Here is a 15,202-nt window from a genome sequence, read left to right on the forward strand (position 1 = left end):
TTTCTTCGGTAGGACCCGTTATGGTAAAAATTTTTCAAAATCGGTTAGGTTAAAATTATTATAGGACGGCAGCCCAGAAGTCTGCTAAGAAGCACATAGCCCGGGGGTTACGCCCCCTCCTGGCCGTGGACGCGCGGTCTTGACCTGTCGGCGAACAGGGGTAGTTCAGTTTTGGTTTAACTGTGGGGTACAGGGCATCCCGAAATAAGCTAGGAGTTACCGAGACTCCTCATCGTTTGAAACGGTGTCATGTGCTTGTTTGGACAAAGTTAAATTGAGTTAGGGATTTAGAAGTTAGGTCAGAAACTGTTCCCAGAAGTAACAGATACTGTTTGATTGATTACAAAAAAGTGAAGCTTTCTTCGGTTGGACCCGTTAATTTAAATTTGTCGAAATTTGTTAGGTGCTGAATTTGTCATGTCTGTCAGTGGTTGTAATTATAAGACGTCTTTTGTGAATAGAGTTTTGTCTGAGCTTTGTGTGACCCTGTGTGTGATGAGAGCGCAGCTGCAGCGCTGAGAGCTATTTTTAGACGGTGTGAACATGCAAATGAGCGTGTGGCTGGGAGGAGAACAGAGCTTTTCACTTCCTGCCCAGAGTGTGTGTGAGCCTTAGAAGCAGAAGGCCTTTTATTGCTGAAAGCCTGTAAAGAAGCTGCTGGTTTTGATGTTATAACAATGTAAATAGTTTCTGATTTAAAAAGAGTGGTTTAAATAATTTTCAGACATACCTTGCAAATGTGCTTATAATGAGTTGGCACTCGGCCTTTGAAGGTCAGAAGCTTCGTTCGGCGTGACTGTCCGGATTGATAAAGTGTAGTAAATGCTTTGAGTGCAGAGGGTTAAAAAAAACAAGCTTACAAACACATAGGCTATGATCAGAATAGGTCCCTAGAAGGCTTTTGAATGTTTTAAACCAAGTGGGAATCACTAGAACGTTATTTGTTAATCACAGTTGATTTATGTAATGTAAAAAAATCATTTAAGACTGAGTAACTTCAGTTTTTGAGGAGCATAAGAGAGTGTTCCTAGTTCAGAGTAAGCTGCTGTAAGTCAATTGAAAATAATTTAATTAAATCTTAAATATTTTATACTGATAACACAACTGATTTTAAGTCATATCTTTAAATAAGTAAAGTTCAGGAACTTTTCTGAGCTGCCATGACACAGAGAAAGTGGAGTGTTTCACCCTGAAAGGATGAAATGATGCTCTGCCTTTGTTGTCAAGTTCAAACATAGGCCTTAAATAAATATGAGCCACTGATAAGCGTGACATAATTAATAATCTCAAACAATAAAGCACATTGGGTGAGTGACCCAGATAACAATAATTTATGAGCACGCAATAAAGTGGACCTGTTAGAACCCCTTTGACATTTGTCCCTTCAACAATAAATGATTATATTGTGTCCCATGCACTAAACAGTCCCATTTAATACTGTTAAATCGTTGTTTAAATAGAATAAGCAAACATGCCTGTGCTTTATTTTGCAACCTGTAACATACAAATAGCAGAGGAAGACGGTCAATTGGAGGTGACCTGTAAATGTCACATAGTGACTGAGGAAGGTGTTTCACCTTATGAGATGACAGTGTGGTCCGTGATTGAGCTGCATGAGCTAAATGCCTATATACAACGTTGCCTATTTTTATTTCAAGGCTTAAAGGAGATGACTGAGCATGAAAATGATCCAAATTGGGAGCCCACAGAGGCCGCCCACTTTGCTCAGGCTATGATAGAGTCGGTACTAGACGGTTTTGATTTTGATATGCTTGCTTGGGAAATAATATAATTATCTGTGGAGATGTCTCCAAGCGATTAGTAGATTTAAAGGAGACAAATGTGTGCTTGAGAGTGCGTGGTTGAAATAGTGTGTGTGGGTGTGCGTTTGAAAGGCTTTGAAACATAGATTTGATTTGAATAAAGCTAATCACAGTACTATGGTTTGGCATTGAAGTAGAGCGAGCTATACAGCTAATTATTGAGGAGTTTGGAATTAATTGGTCCATTGCTCCCTCGCTCGGTAAACAACACAGTGAATTTGTTAGTTTGTGAGCAAACATGATATTGCTTTGGAGCAATTTTCTGTGAAAAATTTAAGGCTGTGTGAATGCATTTGAGCTGTGTTATTGTTTTGTGCCCCAAAGTTAACATGCAGTGTGTATGAGTTTATAACATTTATGTTACAGAGTGAAAAGTAGTTATTAAAAGTGAATAATGAAAGAGGCTTGGTTAAGTCTTGACACACTGCGTTGGCTGTGTGTCTTACCAAGCAGATCACAAGGAGATTAGTGAAAGAGGATGTTCTGAGGCAATTTCAGCTGTGGAGACCCTGGATAATGAGCTTGGCAGTTTACTCCCCTCCGCGCGACCCTTACCACGTTACCCTGTTTTATGATAAAGAGAATGACGACACCTATCGTGAATTATTTCAATCTGATCTTGAAGGTCAGACGTGGAATGTGCAAACACATGACATCTACATCGGACCAGAAGGTGTAGCCGCGGCTGTGAAATTAACTGATGAACAACGGCCTTGGTACAATGTGGAAGAAAATTCAACCCCTCACATTACATTGGCGGTCCACCAAGGTCATGGTGCAGGTGATCTAGGTCCAATGGTCAGGCGAGCACTGGACGACACAGGGTGGCAAAGAACCCAAGTTCCTAACTTATCTTATGCTCCAAATTGTAAAACCTATCGCATAACTTGTGCCTGTGAGGATACAGTGATCTTGGAACATAAAGAAATTTCAAAAACACATGGTGAGGAGTGTGTAGATCATCCTCACGCAGTTGCTGGACTGTCGAATCTGCCTGACAGTCTATGGTCAAAAGGGCCCACGGATGTTGGCCTAGCTAAGTGTCCTCCTGTCTTGTTCCAGCTCAAGTCACACACACCAATCAATAGACCACAGTATAAACACAAACCTGAAGCAGAGGCAGGAATTACAGAAACAATAGAAGGCCTGCTAAGGGCCGGGGTGTTAGAGCCCTCTCACTCACTGTGGAACACACCAATTCTACCAGTGGAGAAACATGGAACAGGAAAATACCGTATGGCACATGATTTGAGAGCCATTAATGAAATATTGCTCTCTACTACTGCACCGGTACCAAATCCGTACACAGCTTTATCAGCTATCACATGTGACCAAAAGTGGTTCACGTGCATTGACCTGGCAAATGCATTTTTTTGTCTTCCTCTGCATGAGTCACTCAGAGACATTTTTTCATTCACATACAGAGGCCAACAACTCAGATACACACGTTTGCCACAAGGCTTTGCACTTTCTCCAGGCATTTTCAATCAGGTGCTTAAAGAAGCCCTGTCGTCATGTAATTTGCCTAATGATTGTACATTAATACAATATGTTGATGATCTTCTCATTGCAGCCCCGTCAGCAGCGGATTGTTCAGCGGCATCGTTCGTTGTGTTGAATAGGTTGGCGGAATGTGGCTTTAAAGTAAGTAAAGACAAGCTGCAGTTAGTTCGCCCTGAAGTGACCTTTTTGGGCCGGGTAATCGCACACAAATCAGTGGGTTTGATGAACACACACAGAGACCAAATTTTGACACACCCAAAACCGCGAACTGTGAGAGAAATGCTTTCTTTTCTTGGTTTAACAGGTTACAGCAGGCAGTTCATTCCGGATTATGCAGGCAAAACTGCCCCTTTAAGGGGCCTAATGAAGCAAGTTGGTGTTCGAAACTTTAAGGCTGAGTTGCCTTGGACGCCTGAAGCTGAAGCCGCATTTATTAGTGTAAAACAGGATTTGTCAAGGGCCTCAGATTTAGCCACACCCAATTATGATGAGCCATTCTATTTAGATGTTTCTGAGACAAACTCAATTATAAATGGAGTGTTGTTTCAGAAAAAAGGGGGGGGTAGAGAAGTGCTCATGTATGTTAGTGTAAAACTACATCCAACAGAAGCAAAGCATCCTACATGCACACAACATGCAGCAGGGGTCGCTAGAATTATCCAAAAAACAGCACATGTAGTGAGAGAACACCCACTAAAAATACTCACTACACATAGCATAGTGGCATACGTAAATTCACAAGCATTTTGTATGTCACCACGGGCACAACAGAGACTGAGCAAAGTCTTAGAGGCCCCAAATTTGACATTCACACATGAAGGAATTAACATGGCAGATTTAATGGGTGTAGGGGAACCACATGACTGCGCCAAAAGAGCACAGATCGAGGAAAAGATTAGAGAGGACCTGAAGGCCGAACCCATACCGGGAGCTGAGGACTGGTTCACCGATGGATGTTGCCACCGAGACGAAGGAGGACTGAAAGCAGGGTATGCGGTGGTCTGCAGAGTAGAAGGAGATTATCAGGTCAGAGAGTCAGGAAGGATTGAGGGAAAGCAGTCGGCCCAGAGAGCTGAAGTGATAGCCTTAGCTCGAGCTTTGAGACTAGCCAAGAACAGGAGAGTGAACATCTACACCGATTCGGCATATGCGTTTGGAGCAGCGCATGTGGAGCTGCCTCAGTGGAAAAGAGCAGGATTCAGAACAGCAACCAATGCACCTATCTCCCACAAACATGAAATGGAGGAACTGGAAAAGGCCTTGGCTGACCCAGAGGAGGTGAGCATTATAAAATGCAAAGCTCACTCCCAAGGAACCAGTATGGTGGAAAAAGGAAACCAGAGAGCAGACGAAGCCGCAAAGGAGGCCGCAGGCTACAAAGGACAGAGACAAATGATACAGGTAACATCAGAAGAAGAGATACCTGTTGACCTGATTGAGGAAGTTAAACGGGCCCAGGAGGAGGCATCCCCAGAGGAAAAGGGGGTGTGGAAAAACAAAGGAGCCTGGCAGGATGGACATTTGTGGAGGGGGCCAGACGGGCGCCCCGTGCTGACAGCCAAAATGGCAGAACAGAAGGTGGATGAAGCCCACGGACTTGCCCACGTGGGGAGAGCCCAGATGGAAAGAAATTTGTGTCATTGGTGGCATCCTGAGCTGCGAGGAATGATAAGGGAGAAGGCCAGGATGTGCTTAATCTGTGGGGCACACAATCCTAAGCCAGCAGTAAAACCGGAAGTGGGTAAGTTTCGGCCCCCTGAGAGGCCGGGAGAGGAGATTGTTATTGATTTCACTGATATGATTGATTCCGGGCCGGGCGGTGTAAGATATTTGTTAGTGTGTGTTGACGCTTTGACCGGCTGGCCAGAGGCCTGGGCTACAAAAAAGGAGGATGCTAAGACTGTCATTAAGTGTTTAATCAATCATTATATTCCCCGTCATGGGTTCCCGAAAAGAATTAGATCAGATAATGGAACCCATTTTAAAAATCAAGATTTGGAAAAAGTAGAAAAAATGTTGGGCGTCCAGCATAAATTTGGAACGGTCTATCATCCTCAGTCTCAGGGGAAAGTAGAAAGAATGAATCTAAATTTGAAAAACAAATTGGCAAAAATCTGCGCGCAAACAGGGCTAAATTGGGTCGCAGCCCTGCCGGTTGCGTTGATGACCATAAGATGTTCTGTTAATCAATCCACAGGTTTTACACCATACGAGCTGCAAACCGGGAGACAGTTTCCGGCACCTTGGACGGTGGGCTCGGGTGAACGGGACAAAAAGGGGAACCGGTCCCACGCAGACTACTGGAACGAGCTAAAGGCGCTAGTGTCCAGTTTCACGAAACAGGCGGCTTGTAAAGGGCCCACAGGAGAAGGAGAGGTCCCGGACGCGAAAACAGTGTGGCTGAGAGTCATCAAACGAAAGTGGAAGGAGCCCCGCTGGACTGGTCCATATGAGGTATCGGCTCGGACGGCGACAGCGGTCCAACTGAAGGGGAAAGGCGACACCTGGTATCACTGGACGCAGTGCGCAGCTGCGCACGAGGGCTTGGTGAGGAAGGATCAATCTCAACTCGACGCAGGTGAAATTGAGCGGCACAATAATCCCTCACACCTGTGCAACGGACCGACCGGTAGTCTACCTGGAAGGTCAAAGAAAGAAGAGCAGCCAAGGAGGAGATCGCCGCGCCAACGAAAAGGAGCGGTACCACACTGAACACCTAAAACAAGAGAGAGGCTCTGATAAAGGGCTTTGAACTTTTTACTACACCATAACATTCACATACCACCATGCCATCACAACAATTAGACACTGGTGATGAAAGAAGAGTCTCAAAAGCCATCACAATGTTCAAAATTATTATGAGTTTGATGTTAACTATGTTGCTAATCATGGCTATTTGTTTTTTGATTTGTTTGTTGCAGACCGACCCTGGAAACCAGTCTGAGCACGGAGGCCATGCCAGTCCGGCGTTGTTTGATACACCAAGTACATCACACGTGGTCCATAGTGATTTAAGGTTGCGGGCAAGAGTGAAGCGCGAGGTCTCTGGTAAAAAGGATGAGTGTCTCAGCACATATGGTGGTTTAGAATTAGATTATGTGATTGGCTCCACAACTTCCTTTACGTTTGATCTGTGTGATGTTGTTAATTGCAGGGACGTCGGCAGTGCTTGGAGGGGATACAATGTGTGGGTCTGTTGGGATTATTCAGTGAGTACGCACTGTGAGAGGGGAAATCGTCCTTATGACAGCTGGTGCCGTAATTGGGACCAGGTAAGGGGTTACACTGGGCAAAATTGGGAACCGTTAGAATCAGGATCAGAAAACGGGCTTAAACTACAGAGGGATTTTAGCCCCTCTGGAAACGCGTTAACTTTATCATTGGGGAATTGGCATCGCAAACAATCTATGTATTTAATTTTGGGGGTGGAAATAGCAGGGGTTGATCCAAAAGGGTTAATTAAAGTTAATTTCCTAGAAAAAACTAATCGCGTACCGTCAGGTAGAGAAGACATAACAACTCGTGTGATTTCTACTCCCACCAGCTCTGTTGCATCTTTTACAGGGCAGGAGGGGAGCGGGTCATCGGAAGCTACACCAGAGGAGCACGAACCAAGGGAGAGACGAGTAGTGTCGGTGGACTACACCACCCTGAAACCTCAGGATTTGATTGAACGCGCTACCGGGTTCAGTGACAGTAACATCTGGCTGGACTGGATAGCCCAAAATGCTAGAGAACAAAAAGTGGCTAATTGTGTAGCCTGCGCTTCAGCAAGGCCGCGTTTATTTATAGAGCCTGCACCTCTGCATCCAGAGGATCAGTGGGGCTATAATTGTATGTTGCAAATAACTAGAGGAGCTGTGAATACGGGGAACTGCACTGTGTTGTCCAGTCTATTTCCCCCTATTGGCAAGCTCACGCAAGTAGGGCCGTTTATGCCCCGGAAAGATAATTATACGTGCTTTAAGTTTACCACAGATAAAGTTAAATATCGGTTGGGGGAAATTGACCCCAGTTGGTGTTCGGTCACCCAGATTGGGAGGACCACCAACAATGTGAGTGATGCAGCCACCCTAATTGGGACTTGGGCTAGGAGCGGGCTGTATTACTATTGCGGGCACAGGACTCTACTGGTACGTGTTCCTCTTGGGAGCGTGGGGACGTGCGCGATGGTGAGACTAGGAGCGCCACTTATGCTAATCGGAAATAAGGTAAAATCAATTCCCTCACACAATACGCGCACTTTGGCAGCCAAGCGCAAAAGACACATTTTGAGAAAGAGAGGAATACAAGACACAAATGTTTATGACCCTAGAATGAATTCCCCCACCTGGATCGACTCCATTGGAGTGCCCAGGGGGGTTCCAAATGAATTTAAACTTATTGATCAAATAGCAGCCGGGTTTGAAAATATTCCAATAATTTCTGCTTTCTTTCCAGTGACTCCAAACAAGAATGTAGATAGGATTAATTATGTTCATTACAATGTACTGAGGCTCTCTAACCTGACCAGAGACGGATTGGAGGGGCTAGCGGAGCAGGTGGGTCCGACCTCGTTAATGGGAGTGCAGAATAGAATGGCCCTTGACATGTTGTTAGCGGAAAAGGGGGGCGTGTGTGCTATGTTTGCTGACCAGTGTTGCACCTTTATTCCAAACAATACTGCTCCAGATGGGTCGGTAACCAAGGCTCTGGAGGGCCTAAAGAGCCTTTCTGAAACTATGCATGATCACTCCGGTGTTGGTAATCCGTTAGAAGGCTGGCTGACCTCGGTGTTCGGACGGTGGAAGGGGGTCATCGCTTCGGTCATGTTTTCTTTGTCTATTGTGGTGGGTATTATGGTTATTTGTTGTTGTCTCATCCCTTGTGCCAGAAGAATGTTCGAAAGTATGTCTGTGAGGGCAGTGGACCCTGGAGTCATTACTCCAATGTCCATGATGCCAATGATGCATGTGGAGCTGAATGTGTAGGCCAAGGAGGGACACAACTGTTTGTGACCTCTGGATTCTCCAGAGGTCAACAGAGGGAATTGTAGAATAAGGGGGGGATGTTTTTCTCATTATCATTTAATATTTTAATATGTCATTATTAGTTCCTTAGAAGTATATAACCAGCTTTGCATTAAGCATAAATTGAAGTTTTTGATCTTATATTATTCTTTGCATTACAGTGATGGTGATAACTTTAATCTGATCTTTCTTACAGGTACCAGAATAATAACATGATTTTCCATTGCAGATGTAACCATGATCATTCCATACACATTGCAGTTTGTTGCTCATTCTAGAGTTGTGCTCAAGGTAATTAAAGGTTAAAAGCTACAGCCAGCGCGAGTCTGGCTGATCTATGGAGGGCAAAGGCTTTGAGCTTGGAAGGCCGCACGCGCTTACACAGCACTTATAAGATGTCATTCTTGGTGATTTTGTGCTTAGTCATGTTTTAATATGTTTTAAGTAGAAGTAGCTGATCCAGCAATATTCATTTAATATTATATACTTGATTTAGAGCAATACACACTGATGGTCTTAATAAATGAAAGAGTCCTTGTAGTTGCCATGTTGTGTCTCAGCAGGGTACAGACGGCTCCAGGAGAAGGGGGGCAGTTAGCGTCTGCCCTCGGGAAGGAGACAATGTTATTCTTTGTGTTAAATAAAATTGTCAACATTGATTGTATTACACCTGTCACTACGCATGAGGGGGCGTTCTAATACCCTGATTTCATAAAACTATGGAAATGTGTTTTTTGAGATGAGATCTGAGACTGTCTGCATACAGTGTCCATCTCCCACGTGTGTGATCATTAAATCATCGTTTGACTCAACCCGACCGGACCAGTGTTGTTATTGTGGGTTTTTCCTCTGGTGTCCATCTCCAATATTTTTGAACCATAACACCTTCTATAAAGTACCCAGGGTAATCATTATTCCTTGATTCATTTTTGATTATTCTGTTTAATACATTCCATATATCTCTTGTGTTATCTTTATTGTGTTCTAACCTTTTAATGTAATACTCTCTTTTACAGGATCTCATTATATTAGTTAATTTATTTTTGTAAGTTTTATACTTCATTTCAGTTTCTATTGTTCTCTTTTTTATGAATTCTCGATATAGGGTATTCTTTTTTTTGCTGGCATTTTGTAGTCCTTTTGTCATCCATGGTCTTCCTGCATAATTGTGTTTCCTATTGATTTCAATTACTGGGCAGTTTTTATCAAGTAATGTGTTAAATGTTCTTAAAAATCCTTCGTAAGCTTTATTAACTTCTGTTTGTTCATACACAATATTCCAATCTTGCTTTAAAAGTTCATTTCTAAGACAATTTAAGGTCTTCTCTGTTCTTATTCTTTTGTAAATAATCTTATGTCCATCGTTGTTCACTTTATAATGGCATTTATAAGATGCAAAGACTGGTAAATGGTCACTTATATCATTGATTAACAGCCCACTTTTTATCTTTCCTTCTATTATATTTGTAAATATATTATCTAATAGAGTTGCACAATGAGATGTTATTCTGGTCGGTCTTGTTATCAGTGGAAATAAACCGATGCTGTACATGGAATCAATAAATTCTTCTGTACTCTTATTATGATTTGGATTCAATAAGTCAATATTAAAGTCCCCACAAATGAACATTCTTTTCTGATTTATATTTGTAAATAAGTCCTCCATATTATCCTTAAATATCTCAATCTTAGATCCTGGTGTTCTATATATACAACTGACAATTAGGTTTTTCCTTTTTTCTATACTTATTTCCACTGATAAACATTCCATCACTCCATCAATAACAGTTGTCATTCTTCCCATTCTTTTGTACTTTAGGTTTTTATCAATGTAAAGTGCCACCCCACCTCCTTTCTTGTTGATCCTGTTTACATGAAGGAATTCATATCCATTTATTTTAAAGTCTTCTTCTTTTCCAGGAGTTATCCAGGTCTCCGATATGGCTATCACATTGAATGGCTGTTCAAACTGTGTTATGTAGTCTTTGATGGATTGAAAGTTTGCATATAAGCGTCGACTATTAAAGTGAACCATTGTTATACCCTGTTCTACCTTGAATTCCTTTTTAAGTTGCTCATTTGTATAATAATTGCATTCATTTGTCTTATTGTTAAAGAAATTACAATCAGGATCTATGTTGCTGTCATACATCAATGTCTTATTTTCAATATCTATATGAGCTGTTAGTTGAAAATTGTCAGACATCTGCGTTGGTTGTGCACTTGGACGGTCCCATCATATTTAGCACTGCTTTGCATTTATCAGTTTTATTTTTCTAGTTCAGTCATCTCTTTGATGACTAGAACCTTAGCCTGCTCTGGTGTTCCATTTAACTTAATGAATATTTTACAGTCTGACGTCCAAGTTGACTGTATTTTCTTCTGTTTTTTTAATATTCTTGCTTGTCTTGCAATGTCTGCATTTTTCTTGATTAGGTGTTCATTTAAATAAACATTTGTACCTTTTAGCTTTCTTCCTTGCTTGAGCAGTTCTTTTTTCTGTTTTCTATTAACAAAACGAATGATAATGGCAGGTATTTGATTTTTTCTCGGAAGCGGATGGCATCCCTCAATATTTTTACTGTCCATTTCTATACCTTTGCTTTTAAAGAAGGCCATTACCTGCTCTTCCAAAGAGCGTAGCTCTTGCTCGGGTGGCTCCCCTCTCTCTGATGCTGCTACCCATGCGTATGTCTGATGCTTGGTTTCCAGTCCTGTCACTATCACATCATTTACTCTTGAATATTGTTCCAGATCTGACACCCGTCCTTCCAGCATAGCAATCTTCTTGTCCTTTTCCTCGCCCTGCCTTCTTAGTTCTTTAATATCATCCATTAAATTGAGTATCAGTTTTTGTTGTTTGGAAATTGTTGTTATTTCTTCAGACATAAAGTTTAGGGATTTCTTTATGTCCTCCAGTTCCTCCTCATTAACGTTGCTCCTCCTAGGCGGCATCTTAACGGCGTTAAGGCCCACTGGTTGCGAAGCACCCTTGAGGGTTGCTGAAACCCGGCCTGTCCTGGCAATTAACCTCACTGGTTAATTGCCTTCAACTCCTGGGTTTGCTTTTTTAGGTGGCATTTTGAAAATGATGAGATTGGTATTTCCTTGTGATGGCCCGTTGAAGTCACTGTTGATTTACTTGTTGGTGCCTTGCTAGAGGATCCTGGGCCTAGTGGCTGCTGGAGGATCCTGGGCCTGGTGGCTGCTGGAAGAGCCTGGGCCTGGTGGCTGCTGGAAGAGCCTGGGCCTGGTGGCTGCTGCAGGATCCTGGGCCTGGTGGCTGCTGGAGGATCCTGGGCCTGGTGGCTGCTGGAGGATCCTGGGCCTGATTAAAAGTGTCTCTCTTAAGAGTTAAGTAAACAATATTTTTTTTAACTGTATAAATGCAGGATACATAAAAGTGTGGTGGCTGTGGCTGTGGCTCAGGTGGTAGAGCAGATCAGCTACTGATGGGAAGGTTGGTGGTTCGATCTTTGGCTTCCCCAGTCTACATGCCAAATATCCTTGGGCAAGATACTAATCTCAAGTTGCCCTCCGATGCGTTCATCGGAGTGTGAATGTAGTTTAGTTTGCACTTGACTTTAGAAGTGCTTGTATGAATGGGTGAATGAGGCATTATTGTATAGAGTGCTTTGAGTACTCCGGGAGAGTAGAAAAGCACTATATATGAATCAGTCCATTTACCATTTAAAAGTCACTGCCAAAAACTGATTGCGGTGTCTACCTTGTTACACGAATGTTGTTTGTTGCTCAAGATGACTTGGTAAAATTCATAAGGGATAAATTTGACATATTTTTCACATATTATAGACCAACAAGTTATTTATAGCAGTTTAAATACAAGCAATCAGTTTTTGGCAGACACTCACTTTTTGGCACAACACCTGGTCTTCAGGTGGACGCAGCCTCTGAAATTGGACAATAATAACGGTGACATTTAAATGTCTCCCTAATTCTAAGGTCTCAAGGTTGGCAAGTATGTTCTAGGCTTTAGCCCACATCAGTCTAAAATTATATGTAACCATGAATAACATGTTGCCATGTCCACCAGGGGTCCGTTCTTCATACCTCACTAAGTAAGTTAGCTGGATTTGATTGTTGACGATTTCGTGTGATCTTGGATCGTTCGGTTCTCCGAAGCTCATCCGGGACTTGCTGTCATAGCAACAGATCCGTAAGCGTAAACCTGCTCGGGAGCAGGCTTACTTTATGTAAACAAGATTAGATCGCGGCCACTCAGGTATGTCCGCTTCATGTATACGAAAGCAACAGCGATATTTTACCACTGTTTTTCCATAAATAAATATTATCAATGTAACTAAAGATAATGCAGTACTTGATCCTTTTATTGATATAGCAAAAATACTGAGCGCGCTCCTTCGACATTTTCGCCGACCAATCAAAGGGTTGCCAATCAATGTTTCTACTATCGATGCGTAGCCCCTGTTAAGCCACCCAGTGATCTCACATTACTTCATCCAGCTATACTAATCGTCAACAACAGGTGTGTTCGGAGAACCGGAATAGCGAGCTCAAAGTTAGCGCGATGATTTGATCTTGGATGTGTCATTTGATCTTGGATGTAGTAAGCGAGGTACGAAGAACGGACCCCAGGAGAGACTGGACAGTATAGATGTGAAACAAATATGCCAGCAGTTTATCTCAGTTAATGAGAGGAGAATGCATGTGTTTTGCTCCTTCACATAGTGGACATTGAGTTGTTGTGTGGGGCACCAGTAGTATTAATGTCTGTTGCTGTAACAGTAGTTCATGTTTAGAAGAAAAAAAATTCCAGCTCACTGATTTGATAGGGCAATAGTGTGGCTAAAATGCTGCATTGTCATGGTCTGGTTGGGCACCTGCAGGTCTCAGACAGCGGCTCCTCCTCCTTTAGGCGGAGTCCGGTTGCCCCTCCCTGGCTGACCACCTGTGAGCAATCGTGCTAGCAGTATATCAGACCTGCGCTCTCAACCATTCATCGCCCGAGTATCTGCTATCCCCATAGATAGCACCCGGAGTGGAGATCTCGTTCCCCTCGCTCCCGTCCTCCTGGACCTGGGCCGCCTGCTGCTTACACAACGTGGCCTGCCGGCCCACCGCTCACCTGCCTGCCTCCCCACGCCTCGACCGCTTCCGGGCTTTCCGCTCCACCTGTCCCCTCCATCTGAAACCAATGCCCCCAGTCCCTACCTAGTCCTGTTTCTACCTCCCCGCTGCCCCCGCTGTTCAGCCGTCTCCTAGAGGTGTCTAGGTCACCCTCATTATTTACCGACGAATCCTACGCGCCACTAGTGTGGTGGCGTCGCTTTGTTTTTTACCTTTGTTTACCTGTGGGCGGAAATAAATCATTTGTTCTCTGTCACCTCGCTTCCGGGTTGGTTTCTGCACCTGTGTCCATCCCTGTTCCCTCGTGCCGCTGGGCCGTGACATGCATAACTTTGCTTTCAGCGCCGGGTTAAGTAGCTCTTCAGGTAATCACTCTGATGGAGAGCAGGTGTGCCGGTGATGGCCAAGCCTGGTGCTGTGGTCCTGTGTGTGTGTGGAATGTGTGATTCCACCACATTCCACACACACACAGGACCACGGACCATGACAGTCTTGATGTGAGCTTCTACTCAGGGTTTTTTCTTCCAGTTCAGAGCAGAAATATTTTTGTTAAGATACTGGAGGTTGTTTTCCCCCCACAATTTTAATTATAAGCTAGATATATTTCTACTAATGAAATTCGTTTGCTAACAGCAACAGGGATGAGTCAGTGAGTCAGCTGGGCTTGTGAATCATGATTCACGAGTCAGTAAAGTGATTCTCGAGTATTGAACGATTCGTTCATGATTCGCACAGCACTACTGAGGTGTTCTTCAGTGAACTGGATTACACGACAGAAGGAACCGAGGCCCCGCTGCACTTTTTCGGGAAGGTAAATGTGTTTTTAAGCTACTCTGTAACTACCAGTGTTGGTCAAGTTACATGAAAAAAGTAATCAGTAACTAATTACTGATTACTTCCCCCAAAAAGTAATCCCGTTACTTTACTGATTGCTTATTTTCAAAAGTAATTAATTACTTAGTTACTTAGTTACTTAGTTACTTTTTAAAAACACGATTTACAACCTGAATAGGTGATAAAGCGATAGATCTCTCAGCCCAACTCTACTTTTTCTACATAATCCATCATACAAAATGTAATCAAATGGAAAAGTCTCTTTTTAAAACTTGTTTTATTAGTTTTAATCTTTTAACTTTATGCATCAAGCAAAAATGTAATTATATGCAACATTCACTCACTGGAAGAAATTTGTTTAATATTTAAACCTATTTTCTGCACATTCCAGCACATAAATTTATTTTTTTTTGTGTGTTTACACTCAGTCTTTCAAATAGATGCAAGTAAAACACAGCAGAAAATAAATAAAGTCAAAGACTCAGCGGTCCTGTTGCTCTATTTTCACCTGTAAAGCAGGAGCAGGGTAGGCGGAGGTTTACCCTAGTGCAGGTGTGCTGCAGCGGTCAGTGGAAGGATATGGCAGCTCTGTGAATTTCCCATTACATCGTTGCTCACTCGGTGCTTGCTTGGAAGTTTAGGGGTTTTTTTTCGCTGTGAAAAGAAGTTTTCTTCCCACGCACAACGGACACTAATGTTTTTGTCACTTTTTATGGAATCAAACTCAAAGTAAGGTCAGTACTTCCACGCTTTAAACGCTGCACGCTCATACTCTTTCCAGTACTCGATATATTATCCATTGTTGATCTGCACACAGCTGTTGTCACAAACGTCGCACGTGCTTACGCCACTGTCATGAGACATTCTCGCAAAAAAAATCACGGTTTTAGTAACGCAGTAACGCAGCGTTCCTACGGGAAAGTA

General features: G+C 43.0%; 2 protein-coding genes across 4 annotated transcripts in view; both read left to right on the plus strand.

The window, feature by feature from the left end:
* The window catches only part of LOC309694596 (junctional adhesion molecule-like), a 271,132-nt gene that overhangs the window by 39,162 nt on the left and 216,768 nt on the right, over window positions 1–15,202 (plus strand). The window lies entirely within an intron of this gene.
* On the plus strand, window positions 3,211–6,756 carry LOC309702069 (protein NYNRIN-like). 3 transcript variants are annotated; one of them, XR_014275359.1, is made up of 2 exons: window positions 3,211–6,374; window positions 6,481–6,756. XR_014275359.1 is itself a non-coding variant. In XM_082526477.1 (2 exons), the coding sequence occupies exons 1-2, from the start codon at window positions 3,549–3,551 to the stop codon at window positions 6,036–6,038; spliced, it is 2,034 nt and encodes a 677-aa protein (XP_082382603.1). In that variant the 5' UTR covers window positions 3,211–3,548; the 3' UTR covers window positions 6,039–6,756. The 3 variants fall into 3 exon arrangements, 2 of the variants coding, with proteins under 2 accessions (XP_082382603.1, XP_082382602.1); XM_082526477.1 differs by having other exon boundaries at window positions 3,211–5,067; window positions 5,524–6,756; XM_082526476.1 differs by having other exon boundaries at window positions 3,211–3,467; window positions 3,631–6,756.

Source organism: Aulonocara stuartgranti (genome assembly GCF_965226115.1).
Source record: "Aulonocara stuartgranti genome assembly, chromosome: 3".
Classification (NCBI taxonomy): Eukaryota; Metazoa; Chordata; class Actinopteri; order Cichliformes; family Cichlidae; genus Aulonocara; species Aulonocara stuartgranti.